We start from the raw sequence: 22265 nt of genomic DNA on the forward strand, positions 1-22265 counted from the left end.
CCGGAAGCCACGCCCCTTCCTCTTAATGTGACAGCGCGCAGCGCGCCAAAATCTTGCCACAGATAATTTTTCTAAAAGAGGGTCGATTTTGAATTTCAACAAGTGAATAAAAAGTTTCAGAAGTGAAACTTCTTTGGCAAGATTCAAAGATACCAAAATCGTTGTTTTACGATTCATGACGTGACGGTATTGCCATGTTTACGTTTTTACGGTTTATACATATGTGATAGGTTAGATATTACCGCGTAGTACAATCGTAAGCCAATAAGCCTAGCAATAAGCCTTCTATCTTAAAACAAAATCAAATTCATTTATTAATTTCTTATTTTCTCACCTAACATCAAATGACTTAAGTTTTATAAAAACAACAGCTGATTTAAGTAGTATAAAAAAAACTGTTTGTTTTTTTTTCCTACAATAAGTATATCTACCGTTTTATTTTCACGTCATTCTTCTGAACTGTCAAAAACGTCAAATTACTTCCATTTTCAAAATGTGGCGCGCGATTATGACATGCGTATCTAAATTACTACTTCGATAACTATTAGCTGAATTAACCTTTATCCCGTTATAATAAAGATAAATTTAGATTAACGACTATTATAAATAAATTGTTGTTATGCGTCAACAAACGTTTACATGTACAGTATTCCTGTCAAGCGATATTGAACCTTATTTCAATGCAATACGAGTTATGTTATTAGAATTTTGGTAACATTTTAATTTGTTCGGATATTAGTGACGCATTCGCGTAGTGTTGGACAGCTCTACATTCGATACGTTAAGATTTTAGGGTGAATTTTGATTCGGAAGCATTCGTTATAATGTAGTGATGCGATTTTGATGTTTTGTATGCTAATTTATAATGGATCTTTGTGCTTTTGATATGGGGGTGGGGAATTTGTGTTTTGGAATACAATTGTTTTTGAAATATACTTTGAATTAATTTACGTTTTATAAAAAAAAAATATGAATTATTACCAACCATAAAATAAATGTAATTTTGTCCGTTCGTCCGTGTAAGCACGTAAGTGTGGCAACTACAACGCATAATAATTTACTTAGTTAGATACTAAGTACATATACCTATACCTTTCATAAGAAATAATGTGCTTTTACATAATAATATGTACCTACACTAATTACCTAATTATTGATATTTATCTAGATTCAAGGCTAGTACCTAATGCCTAAATATCATTATGGAATGTTACAACACACATTCATTGAACAAAAGTAGTAGGTACCTACTTTTGTTCAATGAATATGTGTTGTTACAATAATGACAAAGGCACAGATTATTAAATACCTATTAAATAATAATTATATTACTTCATAGTTCATATCCAAGTAAGCAAAAGTATTAAATTTCTTATTAATATTTTAATAGATATGTACATAATATATTGTAGGTACATTTGATTGAGTATTCTAAAATCTAAGTGATCAATTTGAAGCTTAATAATAACATCCACTTGGTTTAAACTAAAAACAACATCGACAATAAAAACCCTCAAATTTAGAACAATAAAATTAAATTGCGTTCTAAAATTTCATTAGAGGTCAATTTAGTACATGAATAAAATATGATGATGATAAACAAGGGAACGTTGAGTGTCAAATACAACTAGATTATTTCTAGCGTCGCTCGCTGGGGAATCATAAGCGTTTCGGGAATGACATTCGGCTGAATACAGAATGCTCGACGCTAATGAAAGAAAATTAAAAAAAAAAACTTTGACAACTTCGCGCCCTATTAACGTCCACCAATCAGAGTAGAGATTCTTGATTGCGGGGCGTGTCGACAAACATTACTCACTGGAGTGAATTCGAAACGCAATAACAAAATATGTGCATCCCGTTCTCACGTATTGCACGTGTTCCGAACGAGAGCGGGATGAGATAATTCGATTTTTCGTACGATATACAGTGTGTTTATTTAATTTTACGGTCATATTAACATTGTTATGAATAATATTCTATTATGGTGGATTTATGAGGGGGTGCGGTAATGGTGCGATACGATTCCGAGATTAATGGCTGGAAATCCGATTTAAGTAAATTGTTCGCTCAATTTTGATGATTCGTTGCTTTAATGAGTTTATACCTAGTTAATTTATTTTGTTTTTTATTATCATTACGGTGCGAGAATCGTCAAGTCTCTTAACATTGAATAAACCATGACGGAAATAAAATTATTTACATAAGAATGTTTGGAAGTGAAACTTCTTTAGGCGCGTTTAGTCACCTCATGGAGTAAGGCGACGGTTTTGAAATGTTTGAATCTTGCCCAAGTTTCACTTCTGAGACGTGTGCTCGGCACACACGCTTTTTTATTTTTTAAGTTTAGTATTATTATTCATAAGAAATCATTTTTTGAAATTATTTCCTCATATTCTTCACGGAAACATAAAAATATTCCACAACATTACGTATTCACAATACAAAAACAATTATCACAACCGACTCAAAGAAACGCACCTATATAATTCAATGCGAATAATTCATCAACGCGGTAATGCCAATAATGATCCATTGTTCTCATTTTATGGCTATCAAATAATAATGCAAGCCGCGATGTCATTTGGGAGGCTAATGCCTAGCCTGTATGTGAACCTAGCACGAGACTAGAATCCTACGTCATACGTCACTGTCACCTGTCAAGTGGCGAATTTATCGGAGTGTTGTTTTCGAGATGATTCTATTGGTTATTGGGATGAACGATTTGAATTTACAAGTCGTAGATAGTTTAACGGTCGTCACTGAAACTGTTAGAGAGACTTTCTCTTAACTTATAGTTTTATCTGCTCATTTCTAATTTAAGAATTCGAACGCCGATTTCTTAACGGAATGTGTTTCAATTTTTACCTATTAGGTAGGTTAGGGTGAGAATAATTTAAGACTTATAAGAATTCAAATGAACAGAATGTGGCTTGAGAAATTACTAAACTGTTCGATGGAATTTTAATTTTCAACGTAAACGTGTTGATGGGATGTTTCGTACAATTTAGAGCTAATGCAGTCATGGGGTGATCAAACCAGAGGCCATTTGATTGAATAGGTATCTACTATGACAATAGATACGTCATAGTTATTGGAAAATTTATAAAAACACCATCAATTGAAATAAATTCTTGATGTAATCTCATCGAAATTGATTACATAAAATCACGTGACAAATCATTACTTACCTATTTATTATCTTAGAACTCTCTGTGTCAGAAATAGGACCAAATGTGAAATGGTAATAATTTTATTTCCACCACTAAAAGAATCACGCCAATAACGGAGTTATTGAGCAACAAAACAACAATAAAATTGAACTTCCTCCGTTTTGGGAACATCGACTAGTAGGTACCTAAACTATGAATGATATGATCGGCTCATCTAAAATTTATTTCAGTTAGTTCACAATTAATAATATTGTTTTTCTTACCTCCACTTACCTATTTATCAAAAGTATTTTTAACAATGGTTATTAGCCGATTTTGATAAAAGAGGGTCTTAATTGATCAAATCCTTAAAGGTATTTAACTGTTAGGTATTTCACTGCATAAATTGTTAAATTTAATTTCTTAATGCATTTCCAAATAGTTGGATTACATACATCTGGTATATGTATGAGTCACTTACAATAACAGCATTTGCTAATTGTAGATTATTTTAATGAACTTAACATCTGTCATTATTTCATTTTTCTTTTTATTATTAAAACAGAATTCATGATGATAATATCAAAGAGACTACTTGCAGTATAAAAGAAGATACTTATGTAATATAATGTTGCTTATATTAAACATCATTAAATAGGAAAGTATACCTAAATAGGAAAAGGAAAATAAATTAAATAGGAAAAGTAAAGACAATCATTATCTAAATATACCTAATGATAGTCGTCATTTATGTGTCAAGCCGCGGATGTACCTATATGATATCAAATATTCTTCATATCCTAACTAACGCACCGACTAGCTGATTTTTACATTAATTTTGTTGGTAAAATCGAGTCATAATGACTGTGGTAATTCATTTGGTCAAAGAAATGGCCTCAATCAATTTGGAGGGGACGCGGGGACAAATTGTTCGCTAATGGCGGTTTGGCGGGGGACACCGTTTGTGTGGACCAGTCAAATGGCTTATTACTAATGCTTATTATTTTATTTTGATGAGCTTTTCTAGCTCTTTGTTCTGACTTCACGGGTTTTTAACAGATAATGAGAAAAGATTAAACTAACGAAAGGTAAAAGCCGGAAATAGCGAAAGTAAAACGGCCTAGTAGTTTTGAATCACCTATAGGTAGGTACTTAAGTAGGTAGTTTTGAGCGCAGTTCTAAAATTATAACTAGGTAGGTAGGTACATGAAATTTTTCTATCTTTTAAAAATTATTTGATACTAACTGATTTGAAATAAATATGATAGAATTAAGTATCTATCTAAGGGCCGATTTTTCAATGCTTGGATAAAACTTATTCGTCGAATAATGTATAGAACTACCATTTTAAAAACATATTCTAATTGCCCGTATTTGACAGTTTACCTACGTGACATTTTAATATTATCGTGTAGGTAATTGTACTTTATTGGACGGATAAGTTTTATCCAAGCATTGAAAAAATCGGCCCTAAATTATTTAATTTATCGGTAGGTATAAATATATTGATATTACATGTAAACTAATGAGAAAATCCAATGTTTTTAAATTAGAACATTTTAATGTTGTAAATTATAGATCCTCATATAGCTGCATTATTTCATATCCATACTAATATTATAAATGCGAAAGTAACTCTGTCTGTCTGTCTGTTACTCAATCACGCCTTAACTACTGAACCAATTTGCATGCAATTTGGTATAGAGATATTTTGATACCCGAGAAAGGACATAGGATAGGTTTTATCCCGGAAATCCTACGGGAACGGGTTTTTCTTTGAAAACGCGGGCGAAGCCGCGGGCCGAAAGCTAGTATTTCCAATAAGTTATGATAAGGCATCATAACCATGGTCTGTGCCATGGCGGCATATCCGTCATAATGTACCTACGTCATAATGACCTAATGACCTATCTGTAACCCGTCATAATGACCTATCTGTATAATTAAATGAAACTCCCGATCCCGTTGGAAAGAATTAAAATTATACCTAGATACTTACCTACCTATCTAAAGTATTTAATTTCACATCTAGTAATTTCGTATCCCACAAATCAGTCAAGCAACGATTGCAAATTGAAAACAATAATATCAGATAACACCTAAATCTATTGGATAAACCAAAACCATGAATTTTGTTTTAGTCAGGGATCAAGTAAACGGAGCACAAGACGATAAACTTGTACAAAGTGCTGACACTGGCAAAACATTCTGATCACCACCAATTACCAGTGTACACTCCACAAAATTTCACTTCTTATCTCCCTCTATCGTACGCATAAAAGTTAATCCCATCTCATTCACACAGTTCTTGAAACGGACCTTAATCATTCTAACTTCAGTTTCAGAAAGAACAAAATGAAAACGTTAGTACAGAAAATAGTTCCTTTTTTACGTGTAGTAAAGCACAGTTTACTATGCAGCTATTTCACAAATCGTAGCAGTGACACGCAACTAGAAAATAGACGTGGCTGAAAGAAAATAAGGTTTACTTTTCCACATCGGATTTCGTAGTTACAATCTTACACAATAAAATGCAGCTGTAATAGAGCGATACTACTACGATTGTAATAAAGCTTATGTTCGCCCGACAAACGTTCGAGCATTAATAAAATAAAATTATCCGTCTACAGTCAACACCCCGTATGTGGGCGTGTCTACATCGATAGCAGCGAGCGCTGAGTACATCACTACGATGTCGCGGTGAACGCACGCGTCCCGCGTTTTTCGTTCGAATTTTATTTTTTACTCGTGTGTGCCAGCCAGTGACAATTTAATAAAAAAAATAAAACCATAGACAATTAAAAAGTGAGTGCAATGGATTCGGATACGCAGACGAAAAGAAAAGCGCCAAAACCGTTTTCAATAGAATCTTTGATAGGCACAGATAGAAAATCGCCAGAGATCGACATAGAGAACAATATTTCAGATGTGTCAAGAACTTCGGATGATGAAAGTGAACGAACTGATATAAATCGGATGCGGTATTATTTGAACGGGCCATTGCTACAACAGAATGCTGTAAATTTTCCGTTTTTGCTTGGTTATCCTGAGCCGTGGTTACGAATGTTTGGAGGGCAGATAGAGAGGGAAAATAAAGAAGATGAAAAGAGAGACAGTCCTGTTAGTGTTGGCAGTGAGGAAAGTGATGGCGGAGATGATAATGCACAAGGTAGATATTCAAATAGACATTAAATTTTCATTTCATTCTTTTGATTAGGTATATTAGAATGGCACTTCTACACACTCCTTCCTGTATTATTATTGTACCTGTAGCTGTGTAGGTATCATGTATTTCTAACAAAGGTTGTTTGGAATAAATCGCTCTAAAGCGACTAGACAGCCTGTTGTATCTATATGTAGGCTATTAATTCCTGTTCCAATTTTAAGTGCAATCCTACATATATTTCCTACTAATGTTATACCTAAATGCGAAAGTTTGTGAGGATGAATCATTAACTCAATGGGATGAATCGGTTTAACCTCTAGTTTTACATGGTCCAAGATACCAGAGCCGTAAGACACAACTTATTTTCTAAAGCATATAAGTTTCGGTTCACAGTAGTCTCTAGTGTCCTTTTTAATATCTGAATGTTTGTGGAGCTCTACCAGTGACACCTGCGCCACCAGAGCCAAAACTTTTATCAGACGCTTTAAAGCTCAAATAAATGAACTTAATTTATTTTTAAATGTCTGATTTTTTGATATGACGATATTAAAATGTATTACAATGTTATATTTAATCAGTCAGACAAATTGCAATGACCAAATATCCCCTAAACACCAAAATCACTCAACCATTATATGACCGCGAGTAGGTATATATGTATCTACCTGCATATTGCCTACTTATTTGTTTTTATTTTTATAATAACGATAAGTACCTATAAGTAATTATTTTATGCTACCGTTTTTAATATGTTGGTTACCTATATTATTCTCAAGGAATCCTTGGTTTGTTATAAGTTTGTGAGAGGATGGATGGATGTTTGTTACGAATTTACGCAAATACTATAATTAAACCGATTACAATGATATTTGGTATATAGGTAGCTGAAGACTCAGAATAAGACATATTATCTAGGCTACTTTCTCTACCGGAAATCCCAGAGGGACGAGAACTACGCGGGTTTTTCTTAGAAAACGCGGGCGAAGCCGCGGGCGGAAACTATTTATGAAAATAAAAGCCTTAAATTTTTATTCGGTAATAACTGGTATCTAATCTGTGCCAATAATAAGCCCCAAATAAAAAAAAACACTAATTTAGAAAAAAAATTACCAGAAAAGTGGTGTGAGCAAGAAAGTAGTATTGTTATATTAATATTTTAGAGTAATACTAGCGGCCCGCCCCGGCTTCGCCCGTGGTACATATGAAAAATAGATGTTGGCCGATTCTCAGACTTACCCGATATGCACAGAAAATTTCATGAGAATCGGTCCACCCGTTTCGGAGGAGTATGCAGACTAACATTGTGACACGAGAATTTTATATATAAGAAGATTGTAGAGCTCAAGATTTTGTTTATTTGATGGCGCTAATGTCTGGAACCACTGATTCAATTAAAAAATTATAATTTCCTGTTGAAAAGTCCTTTCATCGAGAAATACGAGCTATTATTATAAAAACATCACGCCACGACACAGAAGGCTTGTTGTTGCATAAATGGAAAAAAAAATATTTGTAATTTGTATTGACCAATATAACGTATAGTTATCTAGCAGTAGCATATATAAATTTTCTTGTTTTACTAGTAACTAGCTTTCCTCCCGCGGCTTCGCCCGTTTTTTCAAGGAAAAACCGACAGAGTTCTCGTTCCCGTGGGATTTCCGGGATAAAACCTATACTATGTGTTAATCCAAGATACCTAACCTCTATATATGTGTGCTAAATTTCATTGTAATCGGTTCAGTAGTATTTGCGTGAAAGAGTAACAAACACACACACACACACATCCTCACAAACTTTCGTATTTATAATATTAGTAGGATAAGTAGGATAGGATAGTTCCAAGTTCAGCTATATCTACTCATGTTTTCCCTTTTCTATTCTCTAAACAATAAATGAAAAGTCAGCACTCCTTTTTCTCTTTTTATCGTCGCAACGGTATAAGATTTAATGGTAGGTAGGTATGTTCTTCTCCTTAGATACTGCTTTCCGAATCGGTGGTAAATGTTAAAAATATGTTATGACGTTTCAAAAGTGCTTCTAGAAGAAGTCTAATTGAATAAATAAATGTTTGAGTTTGAGTTTATGATTTTTATGTCTGGGGATAGTTTGAAGACTAGAGAGTGACATTTTACCGCGGTGAAAAATCCAATTCCCATGACAATTTCCTTTGACCACGCGGGCGACATTCCCGGCGGATAGCTTGTCATGTCAACTTGAAGATGAAAATAGTTTGGCTTATTTTGAAACCTAATAATTCAAAACATAAGTATAATATCTTATATAGGTATCAATTAGATTTTACCGTTATTCCTTACATTAGTCATTCAGTTATGCCAATTGCCAAGCAATAACATTATTACATTTAAATTTTAAACAATACAAACTGAGGTCTTCAAGCGTAGAGCGTTCCATCTTAGGCCTCATTTTCGATTACCATTAGGCGAGATTTTCAAGCAGTTTCCTGTAACAGTTGACAATAAAATATAAAATTATATCTATACTAATATTATAAAACTGAAGAGTTTGTTTGTTTCAACGCGCTAATCTCTGGAACTACTGGTCCGATTTGAAAAATTTTTTCGCTGTTAGATAGTCGATTTATTGAGGAAGGCTATAGGCTATATATCATCATGTTAAGACAGGAGCGGAGCACTGCGGGTAAAACCGCGGGTACAGCTAGTACACTATAGTATATCCATATATCCAGGATCTAGCCATCTTTCTTCTGAGAAAAACTTTTCAATAATCAATTTGTAGTAACTTAGGTTGTTTTTAATATGGCATTTAGATAAATAAGAGATGAACCGATAAAAATTTATAGAATAATAATTTAACGATCTTCCTTTTCATCTTAAATAGGAGGTAGTTACATTATTAATTTCGGGCATAAAAATTCTCATGATCCTTGACCTAAGGTTGCCTGGAAGAGATCGCTGTATTAGCGATAAGGCCGCCTTTTTGTACGCTTTTCTATTGTCTGTATTTTTTTTGTTATTATTTTGTTTCTGGTGCAAATAAAGTATTTATTCATTCATTCATTCATTCATTCATTCATTCATTCATTCATTCATTCATTCATTCATTCATTCATTCATTCATTCAAAAATGCACCCACGGCCAGCGCTAGTTTTCTGTGTAAATGTAAATTCCCTTTACCTATATTTTTCATTGATTTAAGTATAATTATCTATATATCATTTTAAATAAGGTCTAGTATGTATACATTTATTCAGCAAATTCATAATTCATTTATTCAGCAAAATAACACATAAAGTTACACATAAAGTTAATATCATAAACTTATTTGAAAAATTATACAATAAAAATAGGAGGAACTCCGGTTAGTAAAAACTGTGCTACAGACACCTGCGCCCACCCCTCAAATTAACTAGAAGTCCATTGAATGAGTCCCTCCAAGGGGGGTCTAGAGTGCGTGAGTTAGTAACGTAAGATGTTTCTTCGGAAACATGTCAAGAGTCCCTAGGTAATAAACATACTAAAACCCCGGGACACTAGAAGGAGCCCCGGAGTGGGGGGAGGGGGGAAATGGGTCCATTTTTTTTCATTTTTCGCTTAAATCTCAAAAACGGTACATGTTAGAGAAAAACTTTCAAGGAAAAGTTGAAAGGCCATAAAATTATCTACAAGTTGTACCTAAATCATTTTTTTCTATTCGCAGCCGTTTTCGAGCTACATCCCATGAAATGTGAAAAATTCGAAAGCTTTTTATTTTACCTAACTACTCTAATAAATTCAATACCTCCTTAACGCCTCCATGGTGGAATCTGTTTTTTTTATCAATGATAGACCTATTTATGAGCAATCTATCTGTACCGGTCACAAGTTGCACTTTTGAGTTTTTTGGAAGAAAAAAAAAAAGGTCAAGTTCAGTAACTCAAACTACCCTAATATAATATTTTGACAATCGAATATCGATTCCTCCTAAAGGCTTCCATGGAGGAATGTGTTTATTTTACCAATCATAGACCTAATTAAGAGCAATCTATCAGTACCGGTCACAAGTTGCACATTTGAGTTTTTTGGAAGAAAAAAAATAAAAAGTTCAAGTATCGTAACTACCCTAATAAAATTCAATTCCCCGTAAAGGCCTCCGTGGTGGAATCTGGTATTTTTATCAATGATAGACCTAATTATGAGCAATCCATCTGTACCGGTCACAAGTTGCACTTTTGAGTTTTTTGGAAGAAAAAAATAAAAAGATCAAGTTCAGTAACTCAAACTACCCTAATATAATATTTTGACAATCGATTCCTCCTAAAGGCTTCCATGGAAGAATGTGTTTATTTTACCAATTACAGACCTAATTAAGAGCAATCTATCAATACCGGTCACAAGTTGCACATTTGAGTTTTTTGGAAGAAAAAAAATAAAAAGATCAAGTTCAGTAACTCAAACTACCCTAATATAATATTTTGACAATCGATTCCTCCTAAAGGCTGCCATGGAGGAATGTGTTTATTTTACCAATTATAGACCTAATTAAGAGCAATCTATCAGTACCGGTCACAAGTTGCACATTTGAGTTTTTTGGAAGAAAAAAAATAAAAAGTTCAAGTATCGTATCTACCCTAATAAAATTCAATTCCCCGTAAATGCCTCCGTGGTGGATTCTGGTATTTTTATCAATGATAGACCTAATTATGGGCAATCTATCTGTACCGGTCAAAAGTTGCACTTTTGAGTTTTTTGGAAGAAAAAAATAAAAAGATCAAGTTCAGTAACTCAAACTACCTGTTCGAGCAGCGAACAAATATTTTATTTTAAATTACTTATTTTCCATAGTTACATTACATTAATGACAATTATTGAGCAATAACGTAAATGAGGTCAAGCTGCCTCAGCATTATTATCGTGCGACGGCCGAGCCGGCCGGAAAGCGCAGTTCTTCCATAGCAGCGCCCGAGTGCTAATCTATCCGCTCGAATCCGCGTGAATTATATATAATTATTAGCGATAATTAAAGTGTTCCCAGTTGTCCCATAATATCATAGCATTATTAGCAGCATATAACGCGACCTAAATACAGTCCACATTCGATGTAATACGTAAACCGTACATTTTCGAGCCGGATTACCGTAAAAAAGTGTGCCGCGTCGCGAGTGTAAAGTGTGACGTGGAACCGGAAATCCACGTGTCCCTTCTTCCCCCGTGATATTTATTCAGCGTATTATCTTATAACTACAAGCAAGCAGCATATCATTCAACAGCAGCCAAAATTAGCATTTTAACGAGATACAAAATCCAGCATTTTCAAGCCACAAAAGAGCTTGCGTCAGCTCCACGTGTCGCCACGCACATCGCCCCGAGCAAAGTACAGCCAACCAGCAGCAAAACCCCCTATCAGAATATCTAGCAGCAGCATTCGAGCGGAATAGAAATTAACAGAACAGCAGAATTAGCAGAATCAGCAATTATCTATCAGCGACCAGCATATAGCAAGTAGCTTAACTTAACTAAAGTTGCTCAAAATGATCTTAATCTATTAAATAACTGGTTTAAATTAAATTTATTGACAATTAATGTAAAAAAGACCTCTTATGTAATCTATGCAGCCAAAAATAAAAAAATATCTTACTTTCCACCTCTTACAATAGACTCGCAACCATTACACAGATCTTACGAAGAAAAATATCTTGGCCTAATCTTGGACAATAAATTAACATTTAAATCACACATAAACCACGTGAGATCTAAGTTAATACCACTTACAGGGGCTTTAAGAAATGCTGCTAAATATATACCATTTAAATTACGATATAGTATCTATAACACGCTTGTTAAACCACATCTAGATTATCTTATCCCAGTTTGGGGGCAATCGGCGCCTACTAATTTAAAAAAACTACAAATTACGCAAAACAAACTAGTAAAAATTCTTTTTAACTTTAATTTTTTAACGCCAACTAAGGATCTATACTCCCATACCAAATTGTTTGATTTAAATAAATTATATAAATATCACACATGCATACTGATTAAAAATATTCTATCTAATAATATAAAAACACAAATAACACTAAACAAAAAATCCCACAAATACCACACACGAAAGAGTGATAACCTTGAATTACCATTTATAAGAACTCTATACGGTAAAAGAAACTTAAGATTTGAGGGAGCACAATTGTACAATAGCTTGCCTAAAGCAATTAAAGAATCCTCATCAATTACTATTTTTAAAAATAAGTTAAAGACATACTTAACTAATTTCGATAGCTGATTGTGTTATACTAACTGCAAAATTGTTATTTCTCATATGTGTAAAAGATCATTGTATTGTTCTTGTTTATTTTATGAGATAAATAAAGTTCTTTAAACCGAGCAACCAGAAATTATCTATCAGCGACCAGCATATAGCAAGTAGCAATCAGAAATTATCATTCAGCGACCAGCATATAGCAAGTAGCAATCAGAAATTATCATTCAGCGACCAGCATATAGCAAGTAGCAAGTAGCGTGAACTGCAAAAGGCATCTAGCAACTAGCATTTAGCAACCAGCAATTAGCATCTAGCACTTGGCATCTAGCATCCAGCATCTAGCATATAACAATCAACTATAAGCGACCAGCAACTAGCATTTAGCATCCAGCATCTAGCGTCTAGCAATCAACAATAAGCGACCAGCAACTAGCATTTAGCATCAGGCATCTAGCATCCAGCAATTGGCATCTAGCATTCAGCAATCAGCATCTAGCAATCAGCAACTATCAATTAGCATCAGACGATCAGTGACCAAAAATTAGTATCTAGCAATCAGCAAGCAGCAAATAGCCATCCGCAATTAGCAACAAGGAATCAACAACCAGCAACCAGCAAGACGTAAGCCAGCCGCCTACGTCACCAGCACGTGCCGCCACGCGTCAACCACCACGTCAGCCAGCAACAGCAAGCAACCTAAGGTATCCGGGGACGTAGCCACGTCGACCGTATCCGAGACAGCCAAGTAAGAATTTTCCATTTTATCTTTTATTTCTACCGTTTGATTATTTTATATTACAATGGAAGCTTTATATACGGTCCAACTAGAGATCAAGGACAAAATAAAGAGGTTATTAGCGAATTTTAAAAAAGATAGTGCAGAGCGTAAGAGTATCGAATATTGTAGACAGCGTTTAGATATATTAGAATCTTTATGGGATGAATGCCAGAAAAATCATGAAAAGCTTTTAAAATATGAATCGACACAGCATCAATATTTTATGCGGGAAGAATTTATTAACATTCACGACATTTATATTCGAACAAAGGAAGCGATCAGTGAAGCATATGATAAGTTTTTATTACAAAAGCAAGCCCATCTAGAGCCGAAAGCGGGAGGATCCGGTTTAGAATCTCAAACGACGCCTAGGTCTACAACATTTCAATCACGGGGGACCAACAGCAAATTAGACGATTTATCTCGAAAGCAGGAAGTCAATTTTAAAGCATTTATCAGAGCAGTAAGCAATATTGATGTGAATAATTTGGAGGAGAAGTGGGAATATGAAGACTCCCTTCGTATTCTCCACAATCGATGGTCAGCGGTGGAAAATCTACATTGGGAGATAGTTGGTGAACTTGGAGAGGAAGATGAAGCGTACGAAATTAATTTTACTAAGCATGAAAAAATATATATCAATACAAAGAGAGCTATAAACTCAAAAATGTGTGCAACAAGTCATAGAGATAAATCAACTCCGCAGATGGATATACCGACATTTTCTGGCAATTATCATCAGTGGGTATCATTCAAGGACCTTTTTAATGAAACTATACATAAAAATACATCAATATCGAACGCGCAAAAAATGCAATTTTTAAAAGCTAAAGTAAGCGGGGAAGCCGAGCGCCTTATACAGCATTTGCCTATCAGCTCCGATAATTATTTAGTTTGTTGGAACATCCTTAATCATCGATTTGATAACAAGAAGCTAATTTTTACATCGCACGTTAACATATTTCTCAATTTACCTAATATACAGCAGCAATCATATCTAGCAATCAAGAAATTACATGACGTCACATTAGAAAGCTTGCACGCTATAAAAAACCTAGGCGTAGATATAACTACTTGGGATCCGCTATTGGTACATTTATTATCACAAAAATTAGACAGCGAAACTTATTCTGAATACGTAGAATCATTAAAAAACTCTCGAGAGCTCCCTATACTACAAGAATTTTTGGATTTTCTTGAAAACAAATTTACATCGCTTGAATCATCACGAAGAAACCAAAATTCAGCAGCAGAACAAAGATATCATAGAACATCAAACCAATTATTAGCAACGAACAGACAACCTATACATATTAATTCAAATAGAATTAATATTAATAATCAAGTAAAGAGGTCACTGACGTCAATGCACACCTCAGCGAAAAAATGCCCCTTATGCAATTTCGAACACGCGCTCACTAATTGTCCACAATTTATTAAATTATCATTTATGAATAAACTACAAACGGTTAAGCAACTACGGTTTTGCATTAATTGCATTTTTGATCACAATGGAAGTCAATGTACTTCGAATAAACGGTGTCATGTGTGTGCTGGCCCACATCACACGTTATTACACGAATGTTTTAAGCAGCAAGCTAGCGAAAATTTTAGAAATAAAAAATTGATGAGTAGCAACACCCAAAGACAGGTCTATTACAGCCCCAAAAATCAATCGAATATGTCTCAGCAAGATGACTCTGAAGTACTTTTAGCCACCGCATTGGTAAAGGTAACAGCTGAAGATGGCAAACAGCACATTATGCGAGCACTGATCGATCAAGGGTCTCAAATTAGCATCATAACCGAACGAGCAGCACAGCAACTGGGCTTAAAACGTCAACAAAGCAAAGGGATCGTCCTTGGTGTAGGGGGCCAAGAAAACAACTGTCGTGGAAAACTCAAGATTAATTGCCAATCTATATATAACAATTTTACCTTCAACGTCGATACATTCGTTATGACTAATCTTATAAAAAAGCTACCTAATAGATCGTTTGAAAAACCCGGCTGGTCGAAATGTATAGCGCACTTAAACTTAGCAGATCCAGAATTTAACAAAAGCCGAGCATTAGATATTTTATTTGGAGCAGATATTTATTCGTACATTATGTTAGATGGGATCATTCGAGGCCGCGAAATCTCACAACCACTAGCACAGCAGACGCAATTGGGTTGGTTATTATGTGGAGGCAGCATAAATACCTTCCACTGCAACGTTATTTTGAATCATATACAAGCAATTCAAGATTTTTGGAAAATAGAGGATATACAGGAGCAAAATGACATGTCAGCGAAAGATAAGCAGTGTTTAGATTATTACTTAGCAACTACAAAGCGATTAAAAAACGGACGTTATGAAGTAAGCATACCTATAGAGGATCAAGCGTTAGAAAAATTGGGATCGTCTGAAAAACTAGCGTTAGCACAATTTAAGAATTTAGAAAATAGACTAAAACAGCATATAAAGAGAGTAGTGGGAGAGCAAGCATTAACCTTTGAAGAATACAGCACAATCCTTGCCCAAATAGAAGGATGCCTTAATTCAAGGCCTTTATGTTCAATTACGGAAGACGTAGAAGATTTAGATTTCTTAACACCTTCACATTTCTTACATCAGCGAGCGGAAAATACTCTAATAGAAACAGCACATGACGCTAGGACTAGATGGTACTTAGTAAATAAAACTTTTAATGATATTTGGAAACGTTGGAAAAATGAATATCTCAGCCAGTTGAGCGTTCGAAGCAAATGGTTAGAACCTCAAAGGAACCTTAAAATAGGGGATTTAGTGACCATTCACGATGATATTATGCCAGCCGGGAAGTGGCCAGTGGGCCGATTAGTAGAAACTCACCCAGGGAGCGACGGGTTAGTAAGAGTCGTTACATTAAAAACAAAAAATGGGATCTTAAAGCGGCCAGTAGTAAAGTTATCATTATTACCACTCGAAGAAAAAAGCAATCATCAGCAAAATAATAATATATCCATTCAAAACAACAGCAGCGGATTGAAAAGCGAAAGAAAGGAAAGTCGAATCATTCAAAACAACAGCAGCGAATTGAAAAGCGAAAGAAAGAATAGTCGAATCAGACAAAATATTCCTTCAAAACTTGTAAGCGTCGTAGTATCATTAATATTTTTTATGAGCATTTTATCGTACTCTACAGCGGAATATAAGTTAAAACAGCTTGAAAGCAATCTATCCATATACTTTGACTCGATGGGCGAAATGCAACTAGCTAGGGACAAATGGAAGCTAATCGCATATTTTGACATGTCTCCATATTGGCAAGGGAACACAGCGGCAGATCTTTTATCGGATTACTTATAAAAAACCCGCACTAATATGAATGAATCGAATCACTGCCAGACTATCTTGTTACAAATACGTCACGATTACAATGAACTGCAATACTATAACCAGCTGTTACTGAATCAGCATTTCGACGCGCGGTCAAGAACCCGGCGCGGTCTTTTCAATGCGGTCGGCTCAGTGGCTAATTCATTATTCGGAGTACTTAATTATATTTGAGATAATAATACCGTTGATTAGCCGGGACAATTACCAACTATATAGATTGATATTTGATACCCATACCCAAGCAAGTTAACAGCAACATGATAAGCATAAAACCAATAGCGGAATATATTTCTATAAACATAAAGAGAGATGCCTACATTACATTAACATTAGCCGAACTACAAGCATGCCAAAACCAGAATGATATTTATTTTTGCCAATTGCACGGTCCCATAATAAGCTTTAGCAACAATGAACGTTTTTGCGAAATAAAAAATAATAAATGTAATTACATTTTATACAGCTGTAAAAGTAGTTGGATACAATTACACGATCTAACTACATATTTATATTTTCAATGCGATACGGCACACATACGCATTATATGTGACGATGACATACAGTCGCGCCAAGTCAGCAAGGCCGGACTTATATCACTAAACAAACAATGCATAATAAAGGGACAAGATATCACACTGTACTCAGCAACTTGAAAACAAGCTATATCTGAAACCCGACATATTAGAAACCAAATTAAATCCCATTCACAATCTGATTAACTCTGCTCTGCCTATCGAAAACTACTCCGACGACGAAGATATCAACCTGTGATATCAACGCATCATTAAAAACTCTTGGGGAGAAAATAAAAATAATGAAAAACGCTGTCGAGAATACGGATACCTTAGGTATTTCAAAACACGACCTACACCAATACGCGGTGTCATATGGAACACTAACACTAGCAATATTAGCAAGCATCTTTTTCTTCGTGTGGTGGCGAAGGAGTCGAGCGACTCCACAGCAGAGCGTCCCAGCAGCCCAACAGCAGAGCGTCCCAGCAGCCCAACAGCAGAGCGTCCCAGCAGCGCAACAAACTATTTAGTCTCGGACAATACCCCAAGAGTGTGTCGATTCTAGTGTGTGTGTGCATCAAAGAGGTGTTACTAGTGTTCGTGCGTCTCCCTTACCCGAGCGGGGAGAGTGTAGTGAAGTATCATGTGAACAAAACAGGCTCAGACGATGGGCAAGTGCGCGATTTAAAAGGAGCGATAGGTCGACGTCTCCAATAGCTAACAAACGCTCTGCTATAATAAGTGAATCAGTGGTGGAACTATAATCTTTATGCATTACAAACATTTCAAAACTTATAAAATTTTATATATATCTTCTGTGGGCCTCGGGAGCATGTTCGAGCAGCGAACAAATATTTTATTTTAAATTACTTATTTTCCATAGTTACATTACATTAATGACAATTATTGAGCAATAACGTAAATGAGGTCAAGCTGCCTCAGCATTATTATCGTGCGACGGCCGAGCCGGCCGGAAAGCGCAGTTCTTCCATAGCAGCGCCCGAGTGCTAATCTATCCGCTCGAATCCGCGTGAATTATATATAATTATTAGCGATAATTAAAGTGTTCCCAGTTGTCCCATAATATCATAGCATTATTAGCAGCATATAACGCGACCTAAATACAGTCCACATTCGATGTAATACGTAAACCGTACACTACCCTAATATAATATTTTGACAATCGATTCCTCCTAAAGGCTTCCATGGAGGAATGTGTTTATTTTACCAATTATAGACCTAATTAAGAGCAATCTATCAGTACCGGTCACAAGTTGCACATTTGAGTTTTTTTGGAAGAAAGAAATATTTTTTGATCGTATGGGGAAATTGTTTGAGCCAAAATCATTTTTACTGCGTGTAACTCAGAAACGGTAGGATATAGGAAAAAATGATTCAGGTACAACTTGTAGATAATTTTATGGCCTTTCAACTTTTCCTTGAAAGTTTTTCTCTAACATGTACCGTTTTTGATATTTAAGCGAAAAATGAAAAAAATGGACCTTTTCCCCCCTCCCCCCACTCCGGGGCTCCTCCTAGTGTCCCGGGGTTTTAGTATGTTTATTACCTAGGGACTCATATGATAGTTATTATTATTTTTTTTTTAATACATGTATGTACTTATCTGTTTTTCAGGGAATATTATTAGGTACTAGCTGTGCTCCGCGGTTTTACCCGCAGTGCTCCGTTCCTGAAGAACTGAACTGAAAGAATTTTTCAAATCGGACCAGTAGTTCTTGAGATTAGCGCGTTCAAACAAACAAACTCTTCAGCTTTATAATATTAGTATAGATAGATAAAATAGTTCGTAAATACCTCATAGCGTAAGGAAGCATAACTTCTATAAGTAAGCACAATTTTTGCCTGATTACCTTCACTATCTATATACCTTTGTTTGGGAGATGGGTGATAAAAGAGATTTCAAGGAAAATGACGTCACACAGTGTAGTCAACTACATCCGCAAATCAGTCTTTAGTTAGTTGATGAATAGGTATTTAATGCAAAAGCACTAAACGATTTGAAAAATTCGTCCACCATTAAATTGATAAATCATCCCTGTTTGATAAGTTGATAATCAGCATATTAAAAGAGTACCTATACGAATGTGATAAAAAGTTGAATTATTAAGATAAAAAGTTGATATATTTTACAAATACAGTTTTTTATGGCGGTTTTTACTAAAATAACGGAGTTTCAAAGTCAATAAGATAAAATTCAAAATAATAAAAAAAATTAAACTTTCCACGTGCTTTCTAACAAAAAACATTTTACTGTTAAATAACTTAAATAATACGAGTAGGTATCATAAGATTTTCAATCAATTATTTCGGAATTTCAACCCCAAAACTATCGTTTGACCCCTATTCCCTAGAGAAGAAGAATTGTAGGGAACTAGGAATTGGTCGGACAGGACATTTAGGACATTTATCTTCATTTCGTTGCTTTTTAATGATATATGTAACCCTCAACTATGCTTTAGTTACCCTGTATGTAAGTCCATAGTTTAGATTATACATTACTAACAACCCGCCCCGGCTTCGCACGGGTGCAATGCTGATGCCTGATACTAAATACACTACAGAAAAACTGTGAACGTTGTATAATATATAGTCGAGCCAATTTAATAGGCAACATTTGACGTCTATCAATTTTATCTTCGAAGAGAGGTAACCTGCTTAAAAACATCGATTAAAGTGAATTAATCGATACGGATTTGAAACATTTGTCAATCGAATTTATTAATTTATGATGATTTTTATTCACAAGTAATCAATACATTCGATTCTAGATGTCAGATTTCGATTTTTAGAGTAACGTCTCTGGTATTTAAAAAGAAAAAAGGTTTATTGACACAAAATTGTAGCGACGTCAGTTCTTCAATTCAGAAATTGTTTATTATGTTTAGAATGGTTTATCAGTAAAATGAAATCTTAAAATTACTTGTATCGGTCATTATTATTATAAATATGTAGTCGTAATTGAAAAAAGTTAAGCAAATGTGCAGTTCTAACAAAACGAAATATCATGTTACTAGCGACCCGCCCCGGCTTCGCACGGGTGCAATGCTGATACTAAATACACTACAGAAAAACTGTGAACGTTGTATATAAAAACATAGCGGCCCGCTCCGGCTTCGCACGGGTATAAAATATATAGCCGGGCGGCCGGCCGGTACCGCCGCAAACGCTACGTCCCGCAATTTTTAAATCTGTAATATCTTCGAAAATATTCACTTAAACCATACGGTGTAAAGGGCCATATAGATCTATATTAAATTAACAATGTATTCAAGGTATTTTATTGGTTAAGGATTAATGCTGTATTGGTTAAAATCGCTTCGAAAATTAGCCATTATTTGTCGTAAAAAGTAAATGACAATAAAAAGTTATTGTGGGTTATCCATAAGAGATAGACATATACCATCGCGGACTTTTCTGTAGACCTTTTCAATGTGTACAATACTTAGTACATTATTTTGATAAAACTCGTAGGGTTCAGCCTGCGTTTGCAATGTAAGCGGAAAAAATGTAATTTTTTACGACATCACATTAGAAACCTCAAAAATAACAGTACTTCTCCACTATTTAATGGATGTTATTATACATATAAACCTTCCTCTTGAATCACTCTATCTATTACAAAAAACCGCATCGAAATCCGTTGCGTAGTTTCAAAGATTTAAGCGTACAAAGGGACAAGGGGATATAGGGACAGAGAAAGCGACTTTGTTTTATACTATGTAGTGATTCTATGTCGTCGTTTCTATGTAGGTTACGTTGTTGAATTTTGTTGAACTGTCAAATGTTGCCTAATAAAATGGCTCTACTATAAAAACATAGCGGCCCGGCGCGGCCGGCCGGTACCGCCGCAAACGCTACGTCCCGCAATTTTTAAATCTGTAATATCTTCGAAAATATTCACTTAAATCATACGGTGTAAAGGGCCTTAAAGATCTATATTAAATGAACAATGTATTCAAGGTATTTAATTGGTTAAGGATTAATGCTGTATTGGTTAAAATCACATCGAAAATTAGCCATTATTTGTCGTAAAAAGTAAATGACAAAAAAAAGTTATTGTGGGTTATCCATAAGAGATAGACATATACCATCGCGGACTTTTCTGTAGACCTTTTCAATGTGTATAATACTTAGTACATTATTTTGATAAAACTCGTAGGGTTCAGCCTGCGTTTGCAATGTAAGCGGAAAAAATGTATTTTTTTACGACATCACATTAGAAACCTCAAAAATAACAATAGATACTTCTCCACTATTTAATGGATGTTATTATACATATAAACCTTCCTCTTGAATCACTCTATCTATTAAAAAAACTGCATCAAAATCCGTTGCGTAGTTACAAAGATTTAAGCGTACAAAGGGACATAGGGACATAGGGACATAGGGACAGGGAAAGCGACTTTGTTTTATACTATGTAGTGACTAGCGACCCGCCCCGGCTTCGCACGGGTGCAATGGCGGCCGGCCGGTACCGCCGCAAACGCTACGTCCCGCAATTTTTAAATCTGTAATATCTTCGAAAATATTCACTTAAATCATACGGTGTAAAGGGCCATATAGATCTATATTAAATTAACAATGTATTCAAGGTATTTAATTGGTTAAGGATTAATGCTGTATTGGTTAAAATCGCTTCGAAAATTAACCATTATTTGTCGTAAAAAGTAAATGACAAAAAAAAGTTATTGTGGGTTATCCATAAGAGATAGACATATACCATCGCGGACTTTTCTGTAGACCTTTTCAATGTGTACAATACTTAGTACATTATTTTGATAAAACTCGTAGGGTTCAGCCTGCGTTTGCAATGTAAGCGGAAAAAATGTAATTATTTACGACATCACATTAGAAACCTCAAAAATAACAGTACTTTTCCACTATTTAATGGATGTTATTATACATATAAACCTTCCTCTTGAATCACTCTATCTATTAAAAAAAACCGCATCAAAATCCGTTGCGTAGTTTCAAAGATTTAAGCGTACAAAGGGACATAGGGACATAGGGACAGAGAAAGCGACTTTGTTTTATACTATGTAGTGATAT

General features: G+C 34.9%; 1 protein-coding gene across 2 annotated transcripts in view; it reads left to right on the plus strand.

Annotated features, from left to right (window-relative positions):
* Positions 1–5823: 5823 nt before the first annotated feature.
* Positions 5824–22265, plus strand: part of LOC149476280 (uncharacterized) — a 30480-nt gene continuing 14038 nt past the window's right edge. For both annotated transcript variants that reach the window (XM_089712327.1, XM_089712329.1), the window contains exon 1: positions 5824–6321. In XM_089712327.1, the coding sequence (XP_089568453.1) occupies positions 5967–6321 (355 nt within the window). In that variant the 5' untranslated portion in view covers positions 5824–5966. The remainder of the gene's footprint in view (positions 6322–22265) is intronic.

Source organism: Colias philodice, chromosome 28 (genome assembly GCF_061535455.1).
Source record: "Colias philodice isolate Cphi_HAF_F1 chromosome 28, ilColPhil1 Martin Lab GWU primary, whole genome shotgun sequence".
NCBI lineage: Eukaryota > Metazoa > Arthropoda > Insecta > Lepidoptera > Pieridae > Colias > Colias philodice.